This window comes from Streptopelia decaocto, assembly GCF_964273445.1.
Source record: "Streptopelia decaocto genome assembly, chromosome: Z".
In the NCBI taxonomy this organism is placed as follows: Eukaryota; Metazoa; Chordata; class Aves; order Columbiformes; family Columbidae; genus Streptopelia; species Streptopelia decaocto.
The window spans coordinates 32,034,318-32,061,992 of record NC_138657.1 but is presented as its reverse complement, the minus strand read 5'-3'; the positions used below and the strand labels follow the sequence as shown (position 1 = coordinate 32,061,992).

At 37.7% G+C, this 27,675-nt stretch overlaps 1 protein-coding gene across 3 annotated transcripts in view; it reads right to left on the bottom strand.

Moving 5' to 3' along the window:
* The window catches only part of LRRC2 (leucine rich repeat containing 2), a 71,174-nt gene that overhangs the window by 23,894 nt on the left and 19,605 nt on the right, over positions 1 to 27,675 (bottom strand). For 2 of the 3 annotated variants that reach the window (XM_082075882.1, XM_082075881.1), the window contains 3 exons: positions 26,699 to 26,909; positions 19,799 to 19,955; positions 7,608 to 7,744 (listed from right to left, as the gene is read on the bottom strand). In XM_082075882.1, the coding sequence (XP_081932008.1) occupies positions 7,608 to 7,744; positions 19,799 to 19,955; positions 26,699 to 26,909 (505 nt within the window). The remainder of the gene's footprint in view (positions 1 to 7,607; positions 7,745 to 19,798; positions 19,956 to 26,698; positions 26,910 to 27,675) is intronic. The other variant, XM_082075883.1, reaches the window with a different exon arrangement.

Below are 27,675 nucleotides of genomic sequence, written 5' to 3'. Positions count from 1 at the left end.
GTGCCTGGTCCTGCATTTGGGTCACAACAACCCCAGGCAGCGCTGCAGGCTCAGGGAAGAGTGGCTGGAAAGTTGCCTGGTGGAAAGCGATCTGAGGGTATTGATTTACAGCTGGCTGAATATGAGCCAGCATTGTGCCCAGGTGGCCAAAAAGGCCAACGGCATCCTGGCTGGTATCAGGAACAGTGTGGCCAGTAGGACTAGAGAAGTGGTCGTTCCCTGTACTTGGCAGTGATGAGGCCCCACCTTGAATCCTGTGTTCAGTTTTGGGCCCCGCACTACAAGAAGGCTGCTGGAGCAAGTTCAGAGAAGGGCAATGAAGCTGGCGAAGGGTCTGGAACACAAGTCTAATGAGGAGCGGCTGAGGCAACTGAGGGTGTTTAGCCTGGAGAAAGGAGGCTGAGGGGAGACCTTATCACTCTCTACAGCTACCTGACAGGAGGTTGTAGCATAGAGGGCAAGCAAGTGATAGGATGAGAGGAGATGGCCTCAAGATGCACCAGGGGAGGTTTAGATTGGATATTATGAAAAATCTATTCATTGAAAGGTTTGTCTAAGTCATTGGAACAGGCTGCCCAGGGAAGTGATTAATTCACCACTCCTGGAGGTGTTTAAAAGTTGCATAGAGGAGATTCTTAGGGACATGGTTTAGTACCAAAGTTGGGTTAAGGGTTGGACTCTATGATCTTGAGGGTCTATTCCAACCAAAATGATTCTATGAGTCTATATTAGCATTGTTGAAAGATGAAAGAGACAACTAATCATAATTCTATTTTTCAGATAAACAAAGCAGAGAAATGACACGAGCTCTAACTCCCGTAATTCTAGACAGCCTTACCAGGGCAGATGCATTATTGGACCTGCTGGTCACCAGCACAAGTGTGCTAACTGGTGATGTTGAGATTGGAGCTCCAATGATCATGCATTGCTGGAGCTCACAATCCTGAAGGTTATGGGTCAGGCAAAGAGTAAAGTCAGGACCCTGAACTTTGGGAGAGCCAACTTCCAGCTCTTGAAAGAGATAGTAAGACCTCCTGGAAAACTGCCCTCAGGGACAAGCAAGCAGAATATAGCTGCCATATCTTTAAGGATACTTTCCATACAGCACAGATGTAAGAAATCAGGAAAAGAAGGCAAGAGACCAGCATAGATGAGTTGGGACCTGCAGGTCAAACTAATAGATGAAAATGAAATGCACAGGCAGTGGAGACACAGACAGGTATCCTGGGAAGAGCACAGAGACACTGCCTGGTTGTGCAGAAATGGGGTCAGGAAGGCCAAGGCACAACTGGACCTGAACTTGGCAAGGAATACAAAGACTAATAAGAAAGACTTTTATAGGTGTGTCAGCCAGAAAAAGAAAGTCAAAGGAGGTGTATGCCCCCAAGGATATGTGTGACTGACAGATGGGTAACAATGGACAAGGAGAAACCTGAGGAACTCAACAACTTTTTTGCCTTGGTCTTCACTGGCAACCTCTCTTCCCACACTTCTTGAGTGGATGGACCTCAAGGCAGGGTCTGGGGGAGCAAAGTCCCTCCCACTGTAAAGAAGATCATGTTCATGACTACCTGCGGAACCTGAACACACATAAGTCTATGGGACCTGATGAGATGCATCTCAGAGTCCAGAGGGAATTGGCTGATGTAGTTGCCAAGCCACACTCCACAATATTTGAGAAGTCATAGCAGCCAGGTGAAGTTCCTGGTGACTGGGCCCATTTTTAAAAAGGGTAAAAAGAAGGATCCTGGGAACTACCAGCCTGCCAGCCTCACCTGTGTTCCTTGGAAGACCATGGAATGGATTCTCCTTGAAGCTATGCTAAGGTATACGGAGGACAGGAAGGTGATTTGAGACAGCCAGTATGGTTTCACCAAGGGCAAATCCTGCCTAATCTATGATGGGATAACTACATCAGTGGACAAAGGAAGGGCTACAGATGTCATCTATCTGGATTTCTATAAGGCATTTGACACGGTCTCCTACAACATTCTTCTCTCTAAATTAGAGATGTGAATTCGATGGATGGACTGTTCAGTAGATAAGAAAGATTATGACATCCAGAGCACTGGTCAGCGACGTAATGTCTGTATGGTAATTACTGATGTGGTGTCCCTCAGGGAATTATATGAGGGACAGTACTGTTCAATATATGCAATACAGACAGCGGGATGGAGTGCATCCTCATCAAATCTGGGGGTGACACCAAGCTGAGTGGTGCAGCTGACAGTCCTAAGGGACAGGATGCCATCCAGAGGGACCTGGACAAGCTCAAGAAGTGGGCCCATGTGAACCTCATGAGGTTCAACAAGGCCAAGTGCAAAGTGCTGCACAGGGGTCAGGGCAACCCCAGTATCAATACAGGCTGGGGAATGAAGGGATTGAGAGCAGCCCTGTGGAGAAGGACTGGAGGTATTGGTGGAAGAAAATCTGGACATGAGCCAGCAATGTGCACTTACAGCCCAGAAGGCCAACTGTGTCTTGTGGTGCATCAGAGGAAGCGTGACCAGCAAGTCAAGGGAGATGTTTCTGCCCCTCTACTCTGGTCTTTTAGGAACCCACCTGGAGTACTGTATCCAGCTGTGGCAACCTCAGTACATGAAAGATGTGGATGTGTTAGAGAAGATCCAGAGGAGGGCCACAAAAGTTATCAAGGGGATGGAACACCTCTCTTATGAAGAAAGGCTGAGAGAGTTTGGATTGTTCAGTCTGGAGAAGAGAAGGCTCCAGGGAGACCTTACTGCAGCTTTTCAATATACAAAGCAGACTTATGATAAAGTCACAGGACAAGGAACAATGGTTTTAAATTGAAAGAGGGCAGATTCTGACTAGATATAAGGAAGGAAGTTTTCACAATGATGGTGGTGGAACACTGGAATGGGTTACCCAGAGAAGTAGTAGATGCCCCATCCCTGGAAACATTCAAAACCAGGTTGAATGGGACTGAGCAACTTGATTGAAGGTGTCCCAGCTCATTGCAGGGGAGGTGGACTAGATGGCATTTGAAGGTCCCTTCCAACTCGAACTACTCTGTGATTCTATGATTTCGAAAGTTCCCCAAGTCTGTACCTCCATATATTGGGACTCAGCCAAAATCTTCTATGCATCAGAAATAAGAAACAAGATTTTGTTTGATCTGTTGAAAACACAGTGTGCTAAAACAGCCAGAAAGCATAACCTTGCCATTCCTCTGAACTTCAAAGATCAGTTTATACAGGATTGACATGGAAATGAGTGTATACATATATATGCTCTTTCTTTGACAAAGTATTCATATGCTGTAAAAGTCTCTGTTCCATTCCTTCACTGTGCACTACTCAGACCTCACAAATGATACAGAAAACATGTAATATCACTTGCTGAAACTGCTCAGATGTGGTGTTGAACACTATAGAAAGCAGAATAAATTTTAAATTTATTTTCCACGTCAGGACATCTATCTGTAAGCATTTGTGTCTTTCTGCTGGTAGTGTGGAGTGACTTGCCTTTCCTGTGACTGACAGTATACGCCACACCAGATGGTACAGATGAAGAAAATTATCTTCATCTTCCCTCTTTTCTCATTAAAGTTCCTTCAGGTCACATCTATGGATACTCTTGGCTGATGTAGCATTATTAGCAGAATGTTATAGTATGGAAGAAGAATTGGGCCTTCAACACAACAAAGCTGTCTCTTTGAAATATCAGCACAAAGCTGATATTCTGCCATACACAGGAAACTTTAATTTGGGGATTCAGTAAATAACTGAATGAAGCACCCTTCAAAATGAGGTCAGTTTTTCTGCAAACCTATATCAGAAAACATGTTACATATGATAACATTTTTATTCCTAAAAAAGACACATTAGTTACATAACATGTATGAAAATAGAAATAGGAACTCAATTTAAAACAGTTAAAATACTAGTATCATAGTAATTCTTCAATTCACCCGCAGAAGTTATAAGAAATTTAAAAACAAGTTCATCCATCGATCCACTTCTCTCTGCAGCTACAGAGTGTGATACCCAGTATAATCCCACTGTACTAGTAGAGAGACTCAGTAACATACAGGGCATGCCTCTCCTGAGCATCTGAGCTAGATGAAAAAATTGACCTTCACAGAGGAGTCTTATTAGCTATGAGCCATCTCAGGGAAGATTGTGCCCTAAATTTCATAGTGCACCTTCCCCTGTTGCACCTGGTCACTGAGGTCCAGAAGTTATCTGTTACAAACTGGCTGCATAAATGTAATGCCATGTAGGTTGCCTTTTCTAACATTAACATTTTATTTCAATTTATACTTTCATGCTTGTCCAGAGAAGTGTATTCTTATCTTACAAAAGTAACAGATTTTAATTCAACTGCAGATCCATAAGCATTTTCTGCCAAAGAACTTACTTTGCAATTAATGCTAGTCTAATATTGAAATTAAATGGAACTTTTTAAAATCTAAAAATCCAACAGTACCTGAAATGTAGACATTGAACCAGCTTGCTCCTCTTTAGGCATGGTGCAGAATGGTATGAAATCCTAAGCCTTCAGAAAGCAAAAGATGAAAGCATACACCTTCAGTTTTTTTAATGAAGCTTCAGATTACCTAATTTTAAGATTCAGTGAGACAACTTGCAGAGTGCCAGAGGTGGCCCTTGAAAACATGGAAAGAGCTTTCTACAAGAAATGAACTGACAAGTGAGCAATGTTCTTGCCTCCTGATGCTACGGTACAAGGCATGTCACTCAGGACATGGCTCCAAAGAACACCCAAATAGAAATACTGATAAAATTCCAGGTACTGGACATACATATTCCTTGTAGGCTGATACAGCCACTCCATAAAACAAGTTGCATTAGGTCACACAGAATGCACTGGTTTAGGGTGTTTTTTTTTCTCCACACACTGAAAAAAGATGGATGTGTCACTAACAGACATTGAATCTACTAGCAGAGAATTAAGGTTCACAAGATTTCAGTTGTGCTAGATCATCTCAGTCATAGTATACCTCATTTTAAAATAGCTGCATTGAAAAATGAAATTGGTAGATTAAAAAGGCAAGAAGTATAGTCAGCATACATGCTAGAAACCTCCTTAACAACTGCAGTTTACCTGAAAAGTAGTACAAGATGAAGATGCTTCGCATCTTGTCTTTCTTGAAGTTTCTCTGTTTACAAAACAAGTTAACAGACTTAACAGACATCACAACAGTCTGTGAATTTCTTATGTGTCTGACTGACAAATTCAGGCACAGAAACAACTGATATGCCAGCAAAAAATTTGTACACTCATGTTGTAGGTCTCTTCACAAATTAGGAACTTCAATTCGAAATAGGTATTTGGTGACGCTGTAGGGTTTTGTGTAATAATCTACTGCCACTCTCTACCACTTCTGGGTAGCAACTACAGTCATGCATTATATGACCAATCTCACTGAGATTTGTCCCCTTAAATTAGCTCATAATGTAATATTTTGTGTCTATTAAAAACAAACAAATAATAACAACAAAACAAACAAACAAAAACCTGAACTCTTTTCCTAAGAAAGTGAAAAACTAAATAACCAAATAAACTAAAGCTTCAAGACTTCACTACTTTTTGCACTTGTCATAAAGAAAATGGATAGAAAGGGAACAGGGAGACTGATTACTGAAAATGTAATTCAGTCTCAGAGTTCTGATGATCTCATAAAACTTTATGGGCCTGTCAAAAAATTCTTGACTGAACTACAGACATGTTATCAATCTCTTTGAATCCATTTTCATGTATGTTATCAGTGTCTCTCTGGCCATTATTCTATGTAGAAAACCAGGTAAAATTAGACTTTGATAATTTCTGCTGGGCTGAAGTTTGCCTTTATTTCTTTTGAGTAAGTTTAACACTGGAGAGTACTGATGCTGCTCTCGTGCATTTCTTTAACCTTCCCAGAAAAAAACTTTTAAGGATTTTAAAATCAAAACTTGAACTTCCTAAAAGATTATAAACAAGAAAAATTTTTAGCAACTCTGTACCTTATTTTGTGTATCAGTTGCCTAGTTTTCTCCTTTTTTCCTAATGTTGTAAAAGGAACCAATTCACCTACCAAAACAGAGCTGGCATGTACTTGCTCATTTTTGCAGCATTTTTAATCGTTTTACCAGTGTTCCTTTAATTGTGTGTTCCTATGTGAATTGTATGTTCAACTTCCAAAGCTGCCCTTGAAATGTTGATTCTGGGAAACTAGTTTTATGAACTAAATCAGAAGAGATTGTGTAGCCTACCTCTCAGATCACTGCAAGTGTAACTTAAAATACAGGCCTCCAAACAAACAAGGAAACACAATAGACACTGCCAATATTTTTCTTCTTGACCTTTTAGACCATGTTCACATGATGTTGCTTCCAGTTTTTGGTATTATATAAAGTCATTTGCACAGCTCCAAATTTCTTCCATGGGTTGTGAGTGAACCCAGTGGCCTACTCTCTGGGAAAATACTCACTGATTTTAGCACACCAATGATTTGGGCTAAGTCCATTCTTCTAGTCCACTGATTTGGATAGTCTCACTTTTCCTACATGCTTATATTTAATTCCTTTGCCTGTTCAATATATGCTTTTCTGATTCCATTACAGTTCCTTTTTACCAGCTGAATTTTTTCTGTTTTGTCCCCTGTTACCTGAAGGAGGAGGAGAGAAAGGACAAAGGAGAACTGCACTGTTTCTGCTCTTGTTAGCATTTCTATTCAATGTCCACTTATGATGTGAAGCTAATATTCACCTTTGTTTCTGTTTTCTTCATATCATTGTTTAACAATTCTTTTCAGGTAGACTACCTTATAGTGTAAATTCAGAAGTGAAACTTAATTACAGTTTGTATTTCCTCAGAACAGAATATAAGCATGGCCAAACCAGATCTCAAATAAGTTTAATCCACTCCAACATTGTTTGTAAATAACCAGTAAGAGATGTTTAGAGAAAAAGTAGGAATCCATAAAGAAAATCCTGACACTTCTCCCTGAAGCTGCCCCCAATTCATCTTCCAGGAAGCAGGATATTAAGAACCTGAGAAATACAGATGACATCTGAAACTGTGGCCAGGGACCAGCCCACAGTTTCATTTCTTCGCGAACATGTCTCAGAGCAGCTGTGGCAGAAAGCAGTTATACATCCAACAAAAGAAACAATGTTGGTGCATGCCTGGGAGTCCTTTTCTCAGTCTTTATTATATATTCATACCGTGCCTCACATGTAATATCCCTTTCAGACAGATATATAGAACTCTCCATAATTTTTTTAAGGGAAAACAGACACTCAGAACAAGTGAGGGTTAGTATTTGAATTTGACTGTCAAGATGCACTTCACTTTTACAGAAAATAGTTATTTGCAGCCTTCTCCTTATCACCACTGGCCAAATCCTCTTTGAGATGATGTCCTCGTTCATGTATCAGAATAAATACAAGAAAAATTTAGTCACTTGAGAACCAAAACAAAGAAGCTTGGTCCCATTTACCTTCCACTAAAGCATTTTCAATGGTATTACTATATTATTGCTAAAAACTGTGATTTAATTTGTTGAAAAAAAGATTTTAAGATTGTGATGAAATACCTTGTAAGCCAAATAAAATAAGTGGAAGAAACATAGTTTGTTATCTTACTTCAAATGGGAGCTCTGTTATTTCCATATTTCCAGACAAATCCAGCTTTTCCAGATTCTCACAATCACCCAATTCTGGAGGGACTGACTTCAAATTATTGAAACTCACATTGAGCACTTTGAGGTTTTTTAAACAGCCTGTGAGGGAAAGATAATTAAAATCAGCACATTAAAAAAAAAAAAAAAAAAAAAAAAAAAAGAGAGAGAGGGGAAAAAAGGGGAGAAAAAAAAAGAGAAAGTAAAAATAAAAGGCATACTCAGTTTGGCAAGAAAAAACTCCTTAATGTGATGATGAATAAGAGATTAAAAATATTTTCTGAAGTTCTCACTAACATTGAGGGGGCAATAGTGCTGTGCTGCACTCATATGGACTTCCCTTCATCACCAATGGTTTTGGCAAGAGTTTGAAAGGGGGCAGGAAAGATTTGCAATTATCCTGATTCTCCCAGGGATGAGGTACCTATTGAGCTCAGTTGAAACTACAGAACTTGGCTTTTGGTTTGGCCACTTCAGAAAATTTGCCTGCTAACTGAAAAACATCTTAGTATTTTTTAAAGAAGCTGTTCATCAGGAACAATCGGTCCTACTAAACTTATTACATCAAGAATTCTGTCATTGATATCCAGCATTGCGTACCTTTAATTATGAAAGATAATGGACATATGCATTTGTTTTCTTTATTGCAATTTATCATCCCTGTTGGCTTTATTTTAATGCACTTATAAATTCTAGGCTACATTTATTCACAGTGTACTTTCTGTTTATTCAATTTATAGCATTACGTAATCTTCAGTAAAAACAGATTTAGAAACATCATTAAAGTGTAAAATATATTATATTGAAAAGGTCAAATATACTGTGACATAGTGCAAGGGGAAGGAAGTATGGAATTTGAATGTATCAAATAGCACTATTTGAATGTATCAAATAGTTTTATTAATAGCAAAGGGATCTTTACATACATCCATAACAAAATGAAAATATTCTATGGACAGCCATGCTGTTGTATTACATAAATGATCACAGAATCACAAGATGGTTTCAGTTGGAAAGGACCTTCAAAGATCATCTAATCCAAAGCCCTGTCGAACCTGACTTGGAATGCTTCCAGTGACGGCACATCCCCAGCTTATCTAGTAAACCTGTTCCAGTGTCTCACCACCCTCATAATAAAAAATTTGATTCTTCTGTCCAATCTAAATCTACCCTCTTTCAGTTTAAAACCATTGTCCCCTGTCACTATAGGCCCCAGTAAAATGTCTTCCCCCATCTTTCTCTTAAGTCTGCTTTATATATTGAAAGGCTACAATAAGGTCTCCCTGGAGCATTCTCTTCTCCAGGATGAACAACCCAAACCCTCTCAGCCTTTCTTCAAAGGAAAGTTTTCCATCCCTCTGGCCATTTACGTGGCCCTTCTCATGACCTGTTACGACATGTCCATGTCTTTCTTGTACTGGGGACGCCAGAGGTGGACGCAGTACTCTAGGTAGAGTCTCACAAACATGGAGTGTAAGGGGAGAACTACTTCCTTGACCCGCTGCCCACTTTACTTTTGATACAACCAAGAATATCGTCGGCTTTATGGGACGTAAGTGCATGTTGCCAGCTCATATCCAATTTGTCATTCACCAGTATCCCCAAGTCCTTCCCTCTGAGGCTACTCTGAACTTGTTCATTGTCCAGTTCGTGTTGATACTGGGGATTGCCCCAGCCCAGGTGCAGGACCTTGCATTTGGTCTTGTTGACTTTCCCAAGGTTCACATGGGCCCACTCCTCAATTCTGTAAAGGTCCCCATGGGTGGCATCCCTTCTCTCAAGTGTATCAGCTGTACCACTCACCTCGCCATAATTTGCAACATTTCCCTCTAATCAGTGATATTCCTGCAATATTCCCCTCTAGCCAGTGGCGGAGTACTGCATTCACACGGAAAAGCAGCAGCAAGAAAATTAAATGCAATACAGCAGTTGGAAATTGAGAGAGAACAGCATCTTGTGTCAACAGATTCTCAAAAGAGGCTATATATTGGCAAACCAAGACAAGACATATGAGAGATTCATTCTCTTCTCTTCTCTTCTCTTCTCTTCTCTTCTCTTCTCTTCTCTTCTCTTCTCTTCTCTTCTCTTCTCTTCTCTTCTCTTCTCTTCTCTTCTCTTCTCTTCCCTTCCCTTCCCTCCTCTCCTCTTCTCCCTCTCCCTCTCCCTCTCCCTCTCCCTCTCCCTCTCCCTCTCCCTCTCCCTCTCCCTCTCCCTCTCCCTCTCCCTCTCCCTCTCCCTCTCCCTCTCCTCTTCATAATTATTTTTTTTTTAAATAATCTGGTCTTTCATGTTATTTGAATGACACTGCAGAGAATCTCTCTAGAGAACATCTCAAGTGCACAAAACAGCGTCATAATATTGAGCTTATCCTTAAGGAACTAACACTTAGTTAAACTCTCTTCAAAGCAAAAGTTGTTTTAGAGCTGGTCACCATTTGCAATCTGTGGAAATCCTTACCAGAGGCCAGACGGTGCTTCCACAGAAAAGGACAGAGAAGCAACACAGAGAACTGAAAACCCCATGTTTTCTCCCTTAGAAACTGATTTTGTCAGAGGCAAAGGCATGCAGTTTGATGACCGATACTAGCAGCCACCAAATCACACAGCATTTTACATAAACCGCAGAGTCTCCCTTGGACACAATATTGTTTTCAAATAGTGGCTGGACCACCCAAATCTTTCTCACAGGTGGCAGAGAAGCTGTATATGGTAAAAACTCCCTTATATTAATCTCTGCAGGTTGCAACAGAGAAAAATATAGAAACTTCCTGTCAGCTTCCTCCCAGTTTTAGCTCTAACAGAAATTGAGAAGGTATCCTTTTAGGATAGTAAGCTTGTCTTTCTTAGTCACTGTGAAGTGGTGTTTTAGTTAAAATATCAGAAGCAAAATTTTCTGTAAGACTAAAACAGGCAATGTTTTGGCAGTACACTACTATCCCACAAGGGTCTTTGGGGCTGGTGCAAGAGAGTAATGGAAGAAACTTGATGGTGTTAATGTGTGAAATACTTGCTTCCAGACTTTTAAGCCCATAAAAGTAATCAGAGCTTGGCCTACCTATGATGAAGCCTCACCAGGTTTAATATCAAGATATAGACAACAGAAGGTATTACATCACATGCTAAGTAGCACAAACATCAACTTAACACTTCATTGCAACAAAATAATAACTGAAGTGGAAATGCCTTAAAATGAAATAGAGAATCAGAGAAGGACAAATTAATTCCTCATCCAATTAATCTCTCAGTGAAGGAGAGCAAATCCTATTGGAATGAAAAAGGAACTACTTACTCATTAGCACTGGAATATTTTGTCTTTTCTTTTAACATTGGGTTACTGTACTGAGTCTGTCTGGAATGGAGTTAGTTTTCTTTGTAGCAGTCTGTATGGTGCTACGTTTTGGATTTGTGACCAAACAGGGGTGATAGCACACCAGTGTTTTCACCGTTGCTGAGAAGCATTTGTTCAGTTTGAAGGCCTTCTCTCTTACTCTGCTGTCCAAATGAGTTAGCTAGGGGTGGACAAGAGACAGGGAGGGGACAGGGCCAAGACATTGGCCCCAAATTGACCAAAGGAATATACTATAGCATATAACGTCATATTCAGGATTAAAAGCTGGAGGCAGGGGAGAAATGTGAGGAGTTTTCCAAAGTGGGTATTGCTCAGGGACTGGCTGGGCATTGGTCAGCTGGTGGTGCATGACTGCTTTTGCATCACTTGTTTGTCTTTTCTCTTGTTTGCTTGTTTTTCTTCACTTATAAAACTGTCTTCATCCTGATGCACGAGTTTTCTCTGCCCTTCCAATTCTCTCCCTATCCTGCTGTGTGAGATTGAACAAGTAGCTGTGGGGGTCTGGGCAAGCTATATGAGGCTTAGCTGCCTATGAGTGTTAACCCACAACAGAAGTATTTGGTAACACTTCAGCCACTGGCATTTCTACCTCTCAGTTCCACTAGCAGTTGAAGAACTAACATACACAAGGCATCTAGTGTCAACAGCATCCTAGTCATGCTCTTGTCTAACTCTGGTCAGATGATGCATCTCCAGTCCATAACTGGGAGACATGGAGCAGAATTGCTTACCAAAAGAAAAAAAAATTCACAAATCTTTAGTAGACTTTCTAGATTTCTGGGCAGAGTGGCATAGGCAAGCACACCTTCCCCTTCTGACTTTCCTGCCTTCTGAAACCATGGCTTTTCAAGCTTTTGCTCCTCTCACAGTTTCTAACATGTAGGTCAATGTTTATAATATGGTTTGTCCCAGCTTGCAGGTATGAGAAAGCAAGTAAGTAGAAGATGTATCACATTTTTTCTTTCAATACATAATCTCTCACCTGACAGAAGTGCACTACAGAATCTAGAGTCAATTGATAGCAGTTACTGTGGCTAAGATTATGAAAATTACTGGAAAAAGCCATTAGTCTTATAAATTAATTTAATTCTGGTAGCAAACTCAGGACAACACAGATATGTGAGATACAGTTCACCAAGATCTGCCTTTGGGGAGCAATCTCTTGCAATTCTCTGTAACGGCTGCTTTTTTGCCTCTGGGCTCTCCAGTGGATTAATATATGACACCTGACAGCTGAGCAGCAGTCAAGCATTAACCTTCCCTCTAGGTCCACAAGACACACATAGGACTTACCAAGAGCTCCTGGATAAAACCCTTCCACCACCACTTCACATAATTCAATTTTTTGATTTATCACATTCCATCCTGTAGTTTGTCTTTTAACATCCACTGCTCTTATGGAAAAACAAAGTTACAGAGTTCATCCTTTTCATGATTTTGAATGGTCTTTGGTCTGCTAATCTGAATTTATTAATATTTTGCCAATTTTATTTTTAAATAGCTCTTTCCCTGCTTTTTACTTTTCTGATGTTTTCACAGGTAGCAGACATATCAGAATTTATTTTACTAGCTTGAATAAGCCGATTCTTCTATTCTCCACTAAAGAAATAAAAATACCCTCCTCCATTGGTCCTAATAGACTTCTTTGGCATCTGTTCCCACCTGAAATAATTTTTCTGGAATCTGGGTGACTACAACTTTATGTACGCATCATACTGTATTGTTCTTCTATGACTCTTAGATTAGGAATTTCTTTTCTTCAATTATTTGCCTTTAATGAGCTCATGCCTTGATGCACAAGTTACATAGATGATCTTGAACACCCAGACTTTGTCAGGAGAAAATTTCAGTAGCCCAGTTCCTCAAAACAGTTGAAAAATAAACTCAGCACTGATCCTTGAGAAACTCCACAAGTGATCTTCCTCCTGATAGATAATTTCTCTTTTCAAATGAGTGCCTTGTTGCCTCTGCTTTAGCAAGTCCTTTGCTCTTTTTCACAGTTGTTGCATCAAAGTCAATTTCCTTAGTTTCAAACATTGATTTTGCATAGTTCAGTGTATCAAATATTTTATGGGATGCCAGATAGATAAGATCTACTACTTTGAGCTCAGTCATCTTAGCAAAAGAAAGATAGAAACCCAATTAGTTGGGCACAACTTGTTTTTCCTTTAAAAATTTTGAATTTCAAACTGCTTTCCATTCACTTCCATGCTTCTAATTACTCCTTCTTCTAAAAAACTGTTTAAAGTTCTTACAAGCAACAATCTATACAAGGATAGAATTAGATTATATGAGTTATCTGAATGGTAATCCAGGTTACAGACTGAGATCTTTTCCTTTCTCAGGTGAAAGGAGTAAGACTGTCACTTTCCTTTTCACCTAGACCTGTTAAACAAAGTCGCTATGCTATTTTTGTCAGAGAAAGAGTGCAAATATGACAACATTCATGGCAATTCAAGATTCTCAAATCTAAGTATCTTCACACAAGTGCAAAATTGGGGAGCAATGACTCCCTAAATTACATTCGGATTTTATTGCAATAACAGCTGAAGGCTGGGGGTGTAAGAAGGATGGTGAGACAGTTTGAACTACTTTCACTACCCTGTAATCTGTATTTAGGAGCTTATTTATACCTTCTGAGTGCAGAAGTTCTCTGGTCTCTTAGTTGTGGTGCCCAGCCACCACTAGGTTTAATAAGCATGCAATACAGCCATTGAGGCAGCCTTAGGAGGGGACGGAGGAGGTGATACCCCCTTCACAGCTGCACAAAGGTAGAGAAGGATTTGACCACCACACCTGCCACCTATACTTTCAAATAATACTCAAGCACAGCTTCTCAATTAAAAGCAGTAATAGCAGTAATAGTAAAATTGGTGCTGTTACAACACTGTTGTTAACTATGTTTAATGGTAGTGAATTTTCAGTTCTATAAAACATGCAAATTAGGGAGTTAAACAACTAACATGTCTGTGTTTTCCACAGAGAGGCAGTAAAAGCAGTAATGAAATCCATGGCTTCCCTGGCAGTTTCACAACTAAGAATATTTTATTTTTAAGTGGGAGATGCAATGCCATAGTTGTTACCTAAGACAGCATTTATTCCCAGTTTAAATTTTTAATTCATTATTTTAAAAAATAAAACCAGTAATTAAACTCTATAATTTATGAGGGCAAATGCAACTTCACCATTTAGACAAAACTACATTAGTGCTTCTAACAAGGTGTCAAAGACAAAATACAGATAATGTTACAGAGAGCCTTTATTATCTAAGGATCCCATTCAATGCAAATGCAGATCCACTTGTATAAACTGGAGTTAAAGCAAATTTTTGCATTGATCTACAATTATCTGATAGCAGCTTCCTATGGGCCATGACAAATAATGTCTTTTTTCCAATCATCTCTACTGATTGATTGACATTGACTTTGATTTATCTGAAAGGAAATAATTAATTTCAAGCTTACAGGTAACAGTGAGCACTTTTTTTTTTCTGTCAAAGTATCCAAGCAAAACAAAGATGAAGACTTACTGAACTTCTTTTGCGTAACAGAGTTGCAAAACCTTTTTTGCCCACAGGGCCTGTAGAAGCTATAGCAAAGTAACAGATTGACCCTGAGCTAGTATAATTTAATTCTTTAGCCAACCTTCACATTTGCAATCAAAAGAAAAAAAAAACAAAAACAACAACAACAAAAAAAAAAAAACACATAAAGAATGTATTCGTGTAGCAAAACAGAGCTAGAAAAACATTAAGAAGTTCTTGTGGGCTGAATGGTAGAAAGATGCCTAAGAGGAAAAAAAAAGTAAGGTAAGAGTCTACTGAAAGGACTGAGAATGAAAAAAAAAAAATGCAATGAGCTAATGATATTTGGGTAGATCAGAAATTCTATAGAAAAGTATCTTACTTCCTTTTTTCGTGTGGGTGGATAAACTGAAACATGAACTCTAATCTCCCTGAGGATCCCTGAAAGAGGGTGTATCTCCCAAGGGCAAAGTAGAGTATAAGCTCAGTCTCCAGCCTGGAAAACACTTTCTAAGCATCGGAAATAAACATGGAGTAAACTATTTGAGAACAGTAGAACGATACATTTATATCACCTTGGAAATGGAAAAAACTTCTTCTTGTATAAAACTTTTCCATGATAACCAGAATGGTGTGCATAGCCTTCAACATTCCCACCATGACCCAACTTAAGACTGAGAAATAAACCACAGTTTACTAATACCAGTGTGCTCTGTGTAGGAGCATGTTCTAGCATTGTTACACATATTGTACCCTGTTTCCCCAAAAATAAGACCTACCCAGAAAATAAGCCCTAGCATGTTTTTTCAGGATTTTTGAGGATGCTCAAAATACAAGCCGTACTCCAAAAAAAAGCCCTAGTTACAGTTCATTTTAAAAGTCAATTTAAATAGTGTCCAGGCAGCTATACATGTAAAAAAGTAATAAGTTTTGAAGCAAAAATTAGTGTAAGACCCTGTCTTATTTTGGGGGAAACAGGGTAGTTACATAAAGCAATATGACAAAGTCAATAGATATGAATCTTTAGTCAAAAATAATTTATGTAATGAGTAATTTCCATAACAGTATTTACAGTCTGAGCTCAGTACCCAGTGGCACTGTTTAAAATCCTTTAAGAAATTCAGCTTAATAAAGTACAGGCCTTTGCAAGATCCAGTAATGTTGAAATTTGTTAAAGCAGTATGTTTATATTACATTTTAGTACAATATTCCCATTTTGATAGCTTAAGCAAAAGCATAAAAATATTATTTCCTCTCTAGTTGGTCCAATAATAATTACAGTTTTGTACTTTTGTGATGCACTAACGAAGGGTTAAATTTTGAGAAGCCTACCAGCTGTTCCAGTACAAGCAAGCCATAATTTGGGTAGCTAGCCTTAAAGAAACTGGCATCTTCCTAAAAACAGTCAACTTGCAACAGAGGTATTTAATACTTCCCCTTCAAATGAAGAATATACTTAATAAAAGGCAAGGGTAAGAGATGAGTCTGCAACTCCTTTTAAACTGAGAATATGTATTTTCTTCTTGGAAACTCACACATCAGCACACTGGGAATCTCATTAATAGAAAAAGCTATTTTATGTATCAAGAAGTCATTTAAAACTGTATTACTTATAGTTTTCCCCTCTGAGTTCTAGGAAATTAGATTAATGGTATGCACAAATGAAATTTTATACTGTGAGGTTAGAAGACAAAAAAAAATCCTTGTGATTTCTTATTAAACTATGTCTCAAAAACACAGTTATTTTTCCTCTTAAACATTTGGCGTAACAAAAATGTGAGAGAACATAAAGAGGTACAAAAACTTTATTAACAGGTCTTTGATGTGTTTCATGAATAAATTGTACAACAGAAAATCCTGATGTAGCCTTACGATCCCATCCAAGCACAAAAGCTTTGGGATCACACAAAAATACATTTCATTACTTCCTAGGTGAATACAGGGATCTGTTCTACTGGATATTTTCAATTATATCAATTACTAGTGTCCTAGCACTCACTGATATACAGCAGCTGCACTGCAGACATGCAGTCAGAGCCAGGGCTGCAAACTCACCCAGAAGCAATTGATAGTTTCATTGTCAAAGAAAATCCCTTATCTACAGCCCTGATCATGATTTTTTTCTGTAATTCCCAGGAAAACCAAATCTGACAACTTTGAGACAGACAGCAGCTCCATTTTTCGGTTTTCTCCATTTTTGTTTAGTTGTTTCCCATAAAATTATTGGATACTCCACAAAAATAATAAAATCAAAAGTATTCTCATTTGTCTTCTGAAATAAATTTGATCTATTCAAGTGCATAAGTGATTATAGCAAAGAGTGTGATTTGAAATATCTGACAATGGATTCATGTCTGTCTTCTCTCTGATTCAGAGTAGAGCATTCCCTTCTAAATCAGGCAAAACAGGAACATGAACTTCAGTTTCTGCAAGTATTTTAGTCCAGAGGTGGCTACTGTAGCAATACTTTTTTTCACTGAAAATATTCTCTCCTGTTCTCACACCTTTAATGCCTTCTTCTGAGAACCCAAAGCAGTCCAAACATGGCTAAGCAGTTTATCTTCTGCTGGATGATTTGTTGGTCTAAACTTGGCTTCAATTCCATCTGAAGATTAAAGACTCAACTGCATGCGTGTCACTGCCAACTTCAACCATCTGTCATTACCCTGAAGTATGTTTTTAGCTGTGATATTTACCTACTTGCTGCTGTTTTGTAAACAGAACACAAAATGATGAATACCTCAGCACTTAACCTTTCCAGAGACCTTATCTTCTGATCACTCCTTCCTTAGACAGAGCTCCCAAACCAAATCCACATGGATTATTTGCCCTGTGATTATCTAGTAGCTAGATGACTAAAGCATGAAAGGTTTTGTTTTGAAGCAGCACTCAAATACTTCAAAATATCCAAGACCTTTCATAGTAATGTCTTATTAAAATAATGAACATTTCCAACACATATTAGTGTCTATGCATATATAGTACATTAAATAAGAGCCTAGCCATTTGCTAGCGTACCACCTTGCATATCAACAAAGAGAGCATATACAAATTGAGCTAAAAACTTCTCTGTAATTTATGCCATAACAACAAGAGCAGCTCCACACTGCATTACTAGCAGGTGGACTATCAACACAGGACATCAGTAAGACTGAAAATCATTAAGCAGTTTTGACCAGAAAAGGGGCTGAGCAGTTCAGTTACACATCCTGGAGTGGTTTCTTTATATCATTTCTTTTTAAATTCCATCACTGAATCTGTGTCTTTGTCTAGATAGGCTAGAATCACTTCTGTGGTGTAGAATTGTTGTATAAACAGCATCTATGCCTAACCAAATTTGTTAATTTGGTTATGCAGTGTCTCAGCAGGGAAGAATGAAATCCAGGTTTCTCCAGATGAGTGTTTAGTACAGTCATGCCCACTCTCATTTAATGAATCTTGAAAAAAAAAATTCTGAACAAGAGGTCCTTGTTAAGAGGAGGGTGTTGACTGCTGTTAACACTGTGTCTGGGTTAGGACCTACAGTACAGTTTTCTAATATTCACTGGGCTTTCCAGTCAAACATTTACATAGAAAAGCAGCAACAAAAACACTGAAAGAAAGAAAGCAGCATCTTGGATATAAGACAGAGGGATGAGCATATTGGAGGGAAAGTGAATAAATGGGAATAACGTGAAAAATACTGATGAGCAGAAATCACATCATTTAAACACAATTGAAAGAACGGTGTTTGCTACTAGAAGCATTTGAAATTTTCTTCCTTGTTCCCCAAGAAAGGTCTGATATGGCCTCTGTATTACCCTCTAAAGAGAATTTGTTATGCTTGAATAATCTAATTTTATGCCTTTATTCTGAAAACAGAATTTATTAGCGTTCATAATCATTTTTTATTGGGGATCATTTTCATTAACGATCCATAATATTACAAGAAGAAGGCAAAAAACTTTCTTAGCCTTTACCTGCCTCAGTTGTTAAGCAGCCACACCTTATAACCTTATGTTTAATAGTTTAGGGTAGCCTCTGGAAGGGAACTAGGTCCTTTCCCTTTTTGTCCACACCACCTGATAGAAGGTGTTCATCCACTGAACTCATTGACCCATCTGAATTCCACAGTCAAAGTGCTGACAAAACAGCACTCTTTACGTCCATTATCTTCTGCTTGCATCCTGTTTATGAATTGTTAGTGTATTTAGCTGACAATTTGAAACTATAAAATATATCTCTATCAGTGGGAAATTTTCTGTGTAAAATAGAATGTAAGTAAATCAAAAGCATTGGTGCTACTCTACTAATAGAGTAGAAAAAGAGTAGAAAATAGTAGAAAAGTCTAGCACTGATTTCTGTGTTTTGGTGGTCTCTCCCTGTTTCTCTTAGTTAAAGTTATGATAACTACAGAGGTGGAGGTTTTAGTCTTTCTCTTTTTTTGAAGGTTCTTAGCTCTTAGTGTACATTAGGAATACCAATCATGGGGAAAGCTTAGGACTACTGCATTTAAAAACAAAGACTGAAGTGTTAGTATGCCTGTGTGCATGGACTCAAATACAGAGGCCTCATAGTGGACCCAGTTTTTTCAGTTCTGAAAGATACCACCCGTTACAGCAACTCTCTTCCTTGTAAGGGCAGTAAACCCTGCTCAAACCATTACAATCTTTTAAACAGGCTTTTTATATTGTAAGGTCAAAAACCATAAGGAGCCAAACACTGAAATTCTTTTTGTCGTGTAGCTTAAAATACCAAACACCAAAGTATGCACACATTAAGGATTTGTTTCTCTAAAAAGCCTGATTTCATGTTGGATTATTAAATCCCCACTTTATTAAATGGGGATCATTAGTGTACTCATTATAAGATTCAAAAGATGGATTTTATGCAACATTATATTTTTGATTTCTTTTTACCACAATATTGCATTTAAATTCATCTTGTTTGAGGTTTACAAGTCCGTAATACTTCTGTTTTTCTTGACCGGTAAGAAACATAAAACACCACTTGCTCTGCAGAAGAACTCATCGTCTACTTGAATACAACCAATATCTATCTTACAGTCAGATAACAAAATGGGTCAGTTTTTTCCCATGTTGGAGCCATACTACACACGTGGTATTGCATAAAATTTTACAAGTATAGTTACAGCCAGAGAGCTGTAAAAATTTAGAGGGGACTGTTCACTGCAAACAAGTGAGAGGACAATTATCAGTAAATGAATAACAATATCCATGGATGCTCATTTTCCTGCGATTTAGTTAAATGGTGTATAAATAGCTGAGTATCTTGAACCAACTTACCAATTTCCACTGGGAGATGGCTGATTTGATTTTTTGACAGCTCCAGTACTCTCAGATCTTGAAATAATGCAATGTAAGCTGGAATGGTTTGTATCAATGTATTGGACACTTGCCATTCTTTCAGATAGGTCTGTTCTTTCAAAGAATCTGGGAATTCCTGTAAATGAGATAAGAACAGGTAAGTAGAAAGCATCGAGTTAGAATTTTGTTCTAACGTGTTTCTAAAAACGGGGGGTTGGAATTCAATAGCCAGACTTCAACACTTTGGCTTAATTATCTTGATGTACAGGAGCAGTTTGGCAAACTGTCACAGGAGCTGTTTGCTTTTGAAGAGCACTGCAGCTGTCTGTCACCACATATTTATTTTTTAACTGCTAATGCAATCTTTTTGCTCTAAAACTGAAACCTATCTGAAGCACTCAACCTGTTTGGTGTCTCCCATATTATCTCCTTTTTCCAGCTGGAGGATTTTTTTTTAAAAAAACACGTTTCAGTGTTTTAATTCACACATCAAGATGTAAAAAGCAACACAGAACAGAAGAGTGAGTATGGAGAATATCTAAACAGGGTTTGCAAAAAAAAAAAGTGTGACTACATTCTTAATCCCTGCCAGTGTTTCAAAACGTGTTTGTTAAGATGGAACACAGTCCAAAGAACAGAAACATTTCAGATAGGATACACACACTTCACCATTTGAATTTTTTTTTTCAAATAAGTGACTTAACTTCCTAAGTTATTTCAGCTATGTTTGAAAAAATAATTGCTACATTTCATTAGGAAGAATAAAGGTAATCAATTTTTAAATCATTCCACAGTTGTAATTAATTCTTATTTTAGTAATGCAGAATCTTTTTCTTTAGGATCTCTAGTATTGTTCCAAATACTGAGCAAATAAATTTGTTTCTGAGTCATTTTCAGACTATTCTATTTGTCCAAAATCTCCAATGTGTAGCAGTTACTAAAAGTTTTAAAGCCTTTAATTCTTACAAAATTGCATTAGTTAATTGGTATGCAGTTCACATGTACACATCTTTGTTTGAATTCTGTCATCAAATTCCTTGAACTTGGAACAGACAGAAATCAATTCATAAAGCTGAAGGTCAGATCATTTAAACTCCACTGTCTAAAGCAGCACATAATTTACCAGTCTGTCCTGGGTTTCATAACACTGTGCATTCGTAACATCTGGAATAAATAATCTGGATTATGTGTTATCACTAACTTTGCTCCATAAAAAAGAGATGTAAGAGTTCCAGCCTTTATTTCTTTTATAACCTTCATTTTTTTTTCCTGTGCCTGAAGAATACAACACAGTAGGAATTACTGTTTTTTATAGAATGGGCATTGGACACTATTTTTTTCCTTCTAGATTTCACAGATCCCCCATGACATTAACAAGAGTTATACACTTTAATTGTTTTTTATTAATTCTGACCTTCTGAATGGGGAATAGTACTACTTAACTCTTAGCTGAATTGAAGCATCTAATTGTAATTAAAGATATACTGGACTGTTGATCATCAGCTGTTCTTTGTTTGGTTGCTGCCTGTAATTTCAATTCTTTTCAAATTTACAGATGCAGACTCTCAGCCTATATAGTAGTTCTGCCTTGCTACTTGCCCTACCATAGTTGATATCAATAGTTTCATGTCTTGCTTCATTTTCCTCCTAGGTGTATATTGCATTGTGATCTGTCTTCTATATTTGTCAGTTTATGGCAGTTAAAAAATGAAATGCTTGAAATGCCTCAGAGCTGGTAATGAGAAATCTCTCCAGCTTTCTATAGTGGGTTACCATTCCTCCACCTTCAGTATTGCACATTTTTCTGCAGCAAAATAAAAGAATACCAGCTGCAAATTCAGTTAGTATTGTCCTTCCCTCTTGTACAGAACAGAAAATGCAGTATGGGAACAACATTTAGCTGGGGTGTCATAGATGTCCCTGTAGGAAAGAACCCTGATTCACATAGAAAACAGACGCAGAATAGTCATAATGAAGAGAAAAAAAAGATGTCTGGGTAACAGATACCATTTGCCACTCTATTTCTCCATAGTCCAAGTCTGTCTTTCTACTGACCTACTGGTTTTTTACACCTTCTTGTCACAACAGACCATCTCCAGCTTCTTGCTGGCAGATAGAGCAGGGAGCAAAGGGGAACACTTGTCCCTGTGAAGCCAACAGCCTTGCTATTCTTCCAGACTGAAGGGCATATCCCACAAAATTCTCCTTGACACACTGAAAACAGTGCAGCACAAAAATCACTCTCTCAGATGAAGATCAAATGTCTTCATAATTTTAGAAAAATTAAGACAAAATATTAAAACCAGAAATATTTCTATATTAAGGGTAGTTTAAGGTACCAATATATTCTTACGCAGCAACTGAAATAAATTCAGACATTCCTTCAAAAGACTGGAAGTAGATTTCATTCTTCTGCCAATTGTCCTGACTTAATTTTCTTTCTTGAGATTATTTCTTTTTATCTTATAATCATATATACAATTCAAAAATTTTGCTATAATGTGTGGGTTTTAGCATTCTGCATGTTACAATACATTTTATTTGTGTTGCTGAAACATGAATTGATGTGATATTTTACTTCCTTTACAAACTAGATAGCAATGGGAACTGAAATTTGCACAAGCTTTACATTTGCTTTACTCTTTGATTCCCTTGTGTTCTTTTGTAATCTTCTGCTGCCATGCTAAAGCTGGCAGTGTGCTGATAAATTGCTCTATGAAGACTGACACTTGGAGGATAGCCAGTCTTTTGCCTTTAACAGCAAAACAATACCGCAATTTCATTTGATTTTTTTTTTTTTGGGGGGGGGAGGGGGTGGTAGCAAAAGGAAATAAATAGCAAACCTACAACCATTTTTGATTGTAGTATTTCTAATTAGGACAGAATTTACCTGCCAAACATGGGCCTGAACTAGAACTGTGACCAAAGGTCTGAGAAGTTCCAGTTCCTTTTCCAGCTCTGTAGTTTTATCTGTCATGGGCCAAACAAAAACCTTGGATCTAAACTTCACTCATCTTTTAGAAAGTTTGGAGCTAGATCCAAAGCTAGTATGTCTCAGTCCCACCAGTATTACCTGACTGGGTCAGGAATTTTATACTCTTTTTTTGGAAAAACTATCTCTGTAAGTTAAATAAGCACAAAAGAGGCTTTCTCTTTCCATTCAATGCAGCAGTTCTGCTTGACCCTTTGAGGCAAATAAATACCTCATTGTCACTAATGGGAATGACAAATGGAAATTCTCTGTTTTCTGTGAAAATACACAGCACGTTAGATGATAAAACTGGGAGAATAAATGCGAATGTAGTAATTAGTTTTCTGTCTTTTTCTGTGAAGAAATTCTATGCAAGAGGATAATGATCTATGAGTAAAAAATTTTACCATTAATCATTCATTTACTTGTTGTGCATATTTGACATTAATTTGAAGTATGTATGCATACAGATCCTCTGCTTAGATAAAGCAGCACAACCCAGAACAGTCCTTCTCTGTACTTGATTGAACACCACCTTTCCTTTGCCAATAATGATATCATAAATTCAAAAATTTGTTTTTCCTGAATATTTTCTGAAAATCATTTAAAATTCACTGATGCACTAGAGAATAAACCTTCATTAGTCAGGAGTAGAAAGTAAACACTCACAGGGGAAAAGCAGAGTTAAAGTGAATTCATTGAAAAACTCATATGAATATTCATGGCATTATTTTGCCACAATTTTCGTTCTGCTCTAATAACAGTGCTGTTTCTCTGAAGAACTAATTTAATTCAGTAGATACATGTTTACATGTACAAAGGATCTCAATTAAGTGTTTCATCAACTCTTAATCATTCTCTCCTAGGCAACTGATTCAAACACACAATTCAAGAGTCCAAAGTCCTTATACAGCTGCTTTTCATGCTGGGTTTGCCTGGAAAATTCTCAGATAAAGACGAAGTTTTTTCTGAAACGTACATTGGGAACCTCAAATTGCTTGTGGAAAAGTACACCATTCTTGTGCTGTCAAGTCCCAAGAGTTCCACAAACACAAGAGGAGTTAGGAGGCTGCTGTTAGGGTAGTAGAACTGGGTTCTGCTAGGGAAGGGGAAGGGGAAGGGGAAGGAAAAAGGCCTGTCTAGTTTAATTCACAGCATCAGATTATGAGACTAGCCCATCTGTTATTATAAGACCTCTTCTTTCCTAAATAGAAATATTAATTCTCTGCTGTTTCTAGATGGTAGAATTGTACCACACAGGGATGCAGACACTTGAGTCATAAATATTTTCTTGGTGTGCAAAAGAGGAGGCAAGGACCACTGAACTTTAAGGATGTTGTCACATAGCCTCTTCCAGGTGGAGCTCTGGTACACAAGTTAGAACTATCTCATCACTGCAGTTATCAACCACTGGCCACAGCTAATCACCCTGGTCAGGCATGGCCAAACCAATACCCAGGTTACAGGAGGACTTTCAAATTCAGAGGAACATGTTCTATAAGCAAAAAGGCTGGACACTAATCCTACTTAAAGTGTCGCAGTTCAGAAGATTTCCATATTGTGACTATGGTGTTAAAAAAACATTGTGATTTGAGATGTCTAGAAGTTCAAACTGTATTTCTCAAAAAATTGGCTTAAAAGTGAATGATAACTAGTAAGAGTTAATGATCCACAGGGAATTATGGATCTGCATAAACAGAACACAGTTCCTTAGAATTCATACCCTGTAAAATCAGGCCCTACTCTGTGCCTATTTGTGTAACCAAATATTAATTGTATGAGCTTTATCTTTCCTGAGATATATTAAAATAATGACTTTACAAGTACAAGGAACAATGGGTCTCCACCTAATGAAAATATGTTGTCATTTCAATAACAGTGGAGAGGTGGGAAAAATGTGGCACAGAGGTCCTGAAGGAAAGAATTCCTGTCAGAATTCAAAATGTGTGATCTGTTCTCTTTTTCTCCCTTACAAAGGTTCTCAAAAGGAGATCCAAGATGATTTTCAAAAGAGCACTGTCTAGACGATTTTTCAAAATAATTGTCCAAGCTATCCCAGTATATGATGGAGTGTTCTACAAACCCCATTTTTAACCTTGTACTCAATGACAAAGAATTAGTGGGCCAGATACACTGTTATGCTGCATGAATACGGAACATGACACAACAGCATCCTCGTAACATGTTTTTGCCTTCTAGAAAGTCTGGTGCCAAACACATGCTACCATTCTAATCGACTACAACTACAAGCAAATAACACTTTCAGTTGATTTGTGGACTCAGCTCAGTTGCTGCTGAAGTTTCCAATAAGAGCCCTTACATTGTGATCTACAGGAAGGTTGCGGTAAAGCCCCTTGCTTTGATCTTGAAAAATCCCTATGGTGGGGATTACTCCTCAGTGAGACTTAACTTCACAGCTTCCAGAAGGAGAACTGTTATAGCCCAGAGGCAAGCTGAGTTCTGAAAACAAAATCTGTAAGACATACTGGCAACCTACTCAGATATAGCTGTCAACTGTCTAGAGGATATATTACTGCTTCATTGATGAGAGGAAAGGGGAAACATAATAGAAATACCTATCAGCTAAAAGCAAGTGAGATAGAGGATTCAGCAGCTGGTTCCCAAGTGGACACTTCCCAGGGCTGTGCTGTTTGCTGCTGCCAACAGTAAGTGTCCAGCCAAATAAGCTGGTTATTGTGCCTGTAAAACTGCGCGAGCAACCCCAGCTCTGACTTCTCCTAGAGCCTGAGCACTTAATCTTCCAACAGTTCAACTCATAGACATATTTGTGTGCAAAACACGTTACAAAAACTAAACCACAACTGATACCACAGCTCCTAGCTACATAACATAAAGGCTTCTCTGAGAAAACTGTCACATATCCATGGATCTTTTCACATGCAAATTGCAAGCCTGTGCAGCTTTGATTTTATGGTCTGCAAATTCATTTTGCCTAATTGCACTTTTTTGTGAGAGAGTAATAAGGGGAAAGAGTGTCATGTCTGATTCTGCCTTTGGTTTAGAAGCAGCAGTTGAGACTAAAAGTAAAAAGCAAAATGAGTAGCATGATTTATATAACTGATATAATTTTTTAAAAATCTTTTCATATCAAAGATCAAATCTGGGACGAAGTTATGTTTTAGGTCAATCAAAATAATTGTTTTAGTAAAATTCAGCTATTTTATTGATTGACCTTTTAACTTGCTTTTTTTTTGTAATGAAAATCTCAAAAATATATTACAAAATTATAAACAACAAAAAAGGCAAAATTCTAATTTCACTTTCCCATTAATAAATGAGCGTATATTCAAAATATATTTCAGTCAAAGCTTTAACAGCTCTAGAAAACTTCAGACTAATTCACCTTTTGTGAAATTTCAAAACCGCACTAGTGCAGAGCTTACTTCCAAACTGCTATTTCACACCAAACACAACAGCAGGTAAAAAGTGGTTTTTTTCAGCAAGATCATTGTGGATTGATACAAATATTAGTTTTGATTTGAACAGCGCTAAAGAAAAATGTTATCACATCATTAGAGCAAGAAGACGGACATCTGAGTAGTAGAAGACATCAACAAGCCAACAAAGCTGAATATTATCTTCATCTCTTCCCATTGATTGGGGAATTTCAGAGAAAGATATCTTGTTGCAATGTGATTGCTTATACCAAAATTTTTGAGAGAGATAAATTACATGTATCAGTAGAGAATTTAAAATAAGCATATTTGAAAATGGAACCACTAGTTGGGCTTAAGATAGGAAATGTTTTTGTCACTTTCAACACTGTGAAAAAGCATCAATGTCATCATATTCATTGGCCAAAAAAAAAGTTTTGGGGGATTAAAAGTTACAGTGCTAAGCTACCCAAACTCTGTTATAACAGAAATATATTTTTCCATTATATTTACCATCCACTGCTCGCCAGAAAGCTGAAAAATAAACTTGTTTTTTTCCTTATTTGCTTCATCTGACAAAGCATGCCTCTTCTGGAGCTGAGGAGTCTTTCCATAAGTGTCCAAGATCTTCTCATTGATGTCTACAAAGCCTTTCTTGAGATATTTTGACTGAGGAATACCTTTCTTCCGGCACTCTAGTATGAAATGCCATTCCTGCTTTATCCTGAAATAGTGCCAAAAAAAGGATTTATGTGAATCAGCTGAAACAATGTAGTAAATAAGTCTTAAATCTTGATCTTTGTTTACCCAGTACTTAACAAAATACAATTATGCACTTAATGTATTGACCATTAAAAAAAAAAAAAAAAAAACAAAAAAAACACCAAGAAAAAAAAGGCATTCCTGGAGTCATGCTTAGATTTTTTAGACTTACACATAGATTTCAGATAAGCGGGATTTCATTTACTGACCATAAAACTGTGACACCCAATGAGTAACAGAAAAGTGGTGACCGAGTGCACTGTCACAGAAAACAGCATGAATTATGCCCTTTATTTTAATAAGGTAGGAAATACACTCTCACAGAACAAATTATATATATGAACAAAAACAAAGGCCTGGTGATAAGCACAAAATTTTTCCTTAGAAAAAAGTCATTTTAGGTAGTAAAAAGTTAGAAATATTCCTTTTTCTCCTGCCCTTTCTAGTTCAAGCATAATGATCTATTTTCATTTTTTACACTTTATCTTCCAATATCATCTTAGAAGGTGGAGGTAAAGGTCAAAGTTACCACATGCCAACTAATTTCAGATTCAATTTCAGTGTAACTTCAGGCTCACTTCCAGGGCAAACTTTTGCCTATATAACTTCAGGTCCAAATTCAATTTGATATAATTAAGCATTGCCAAAAGCATGTGCTTTAATTTAAGAGAGATTTATTTCAGCTTAGTCAATTAAGGAACAGGTTGATTAACTGAAGCAAGTCTTCC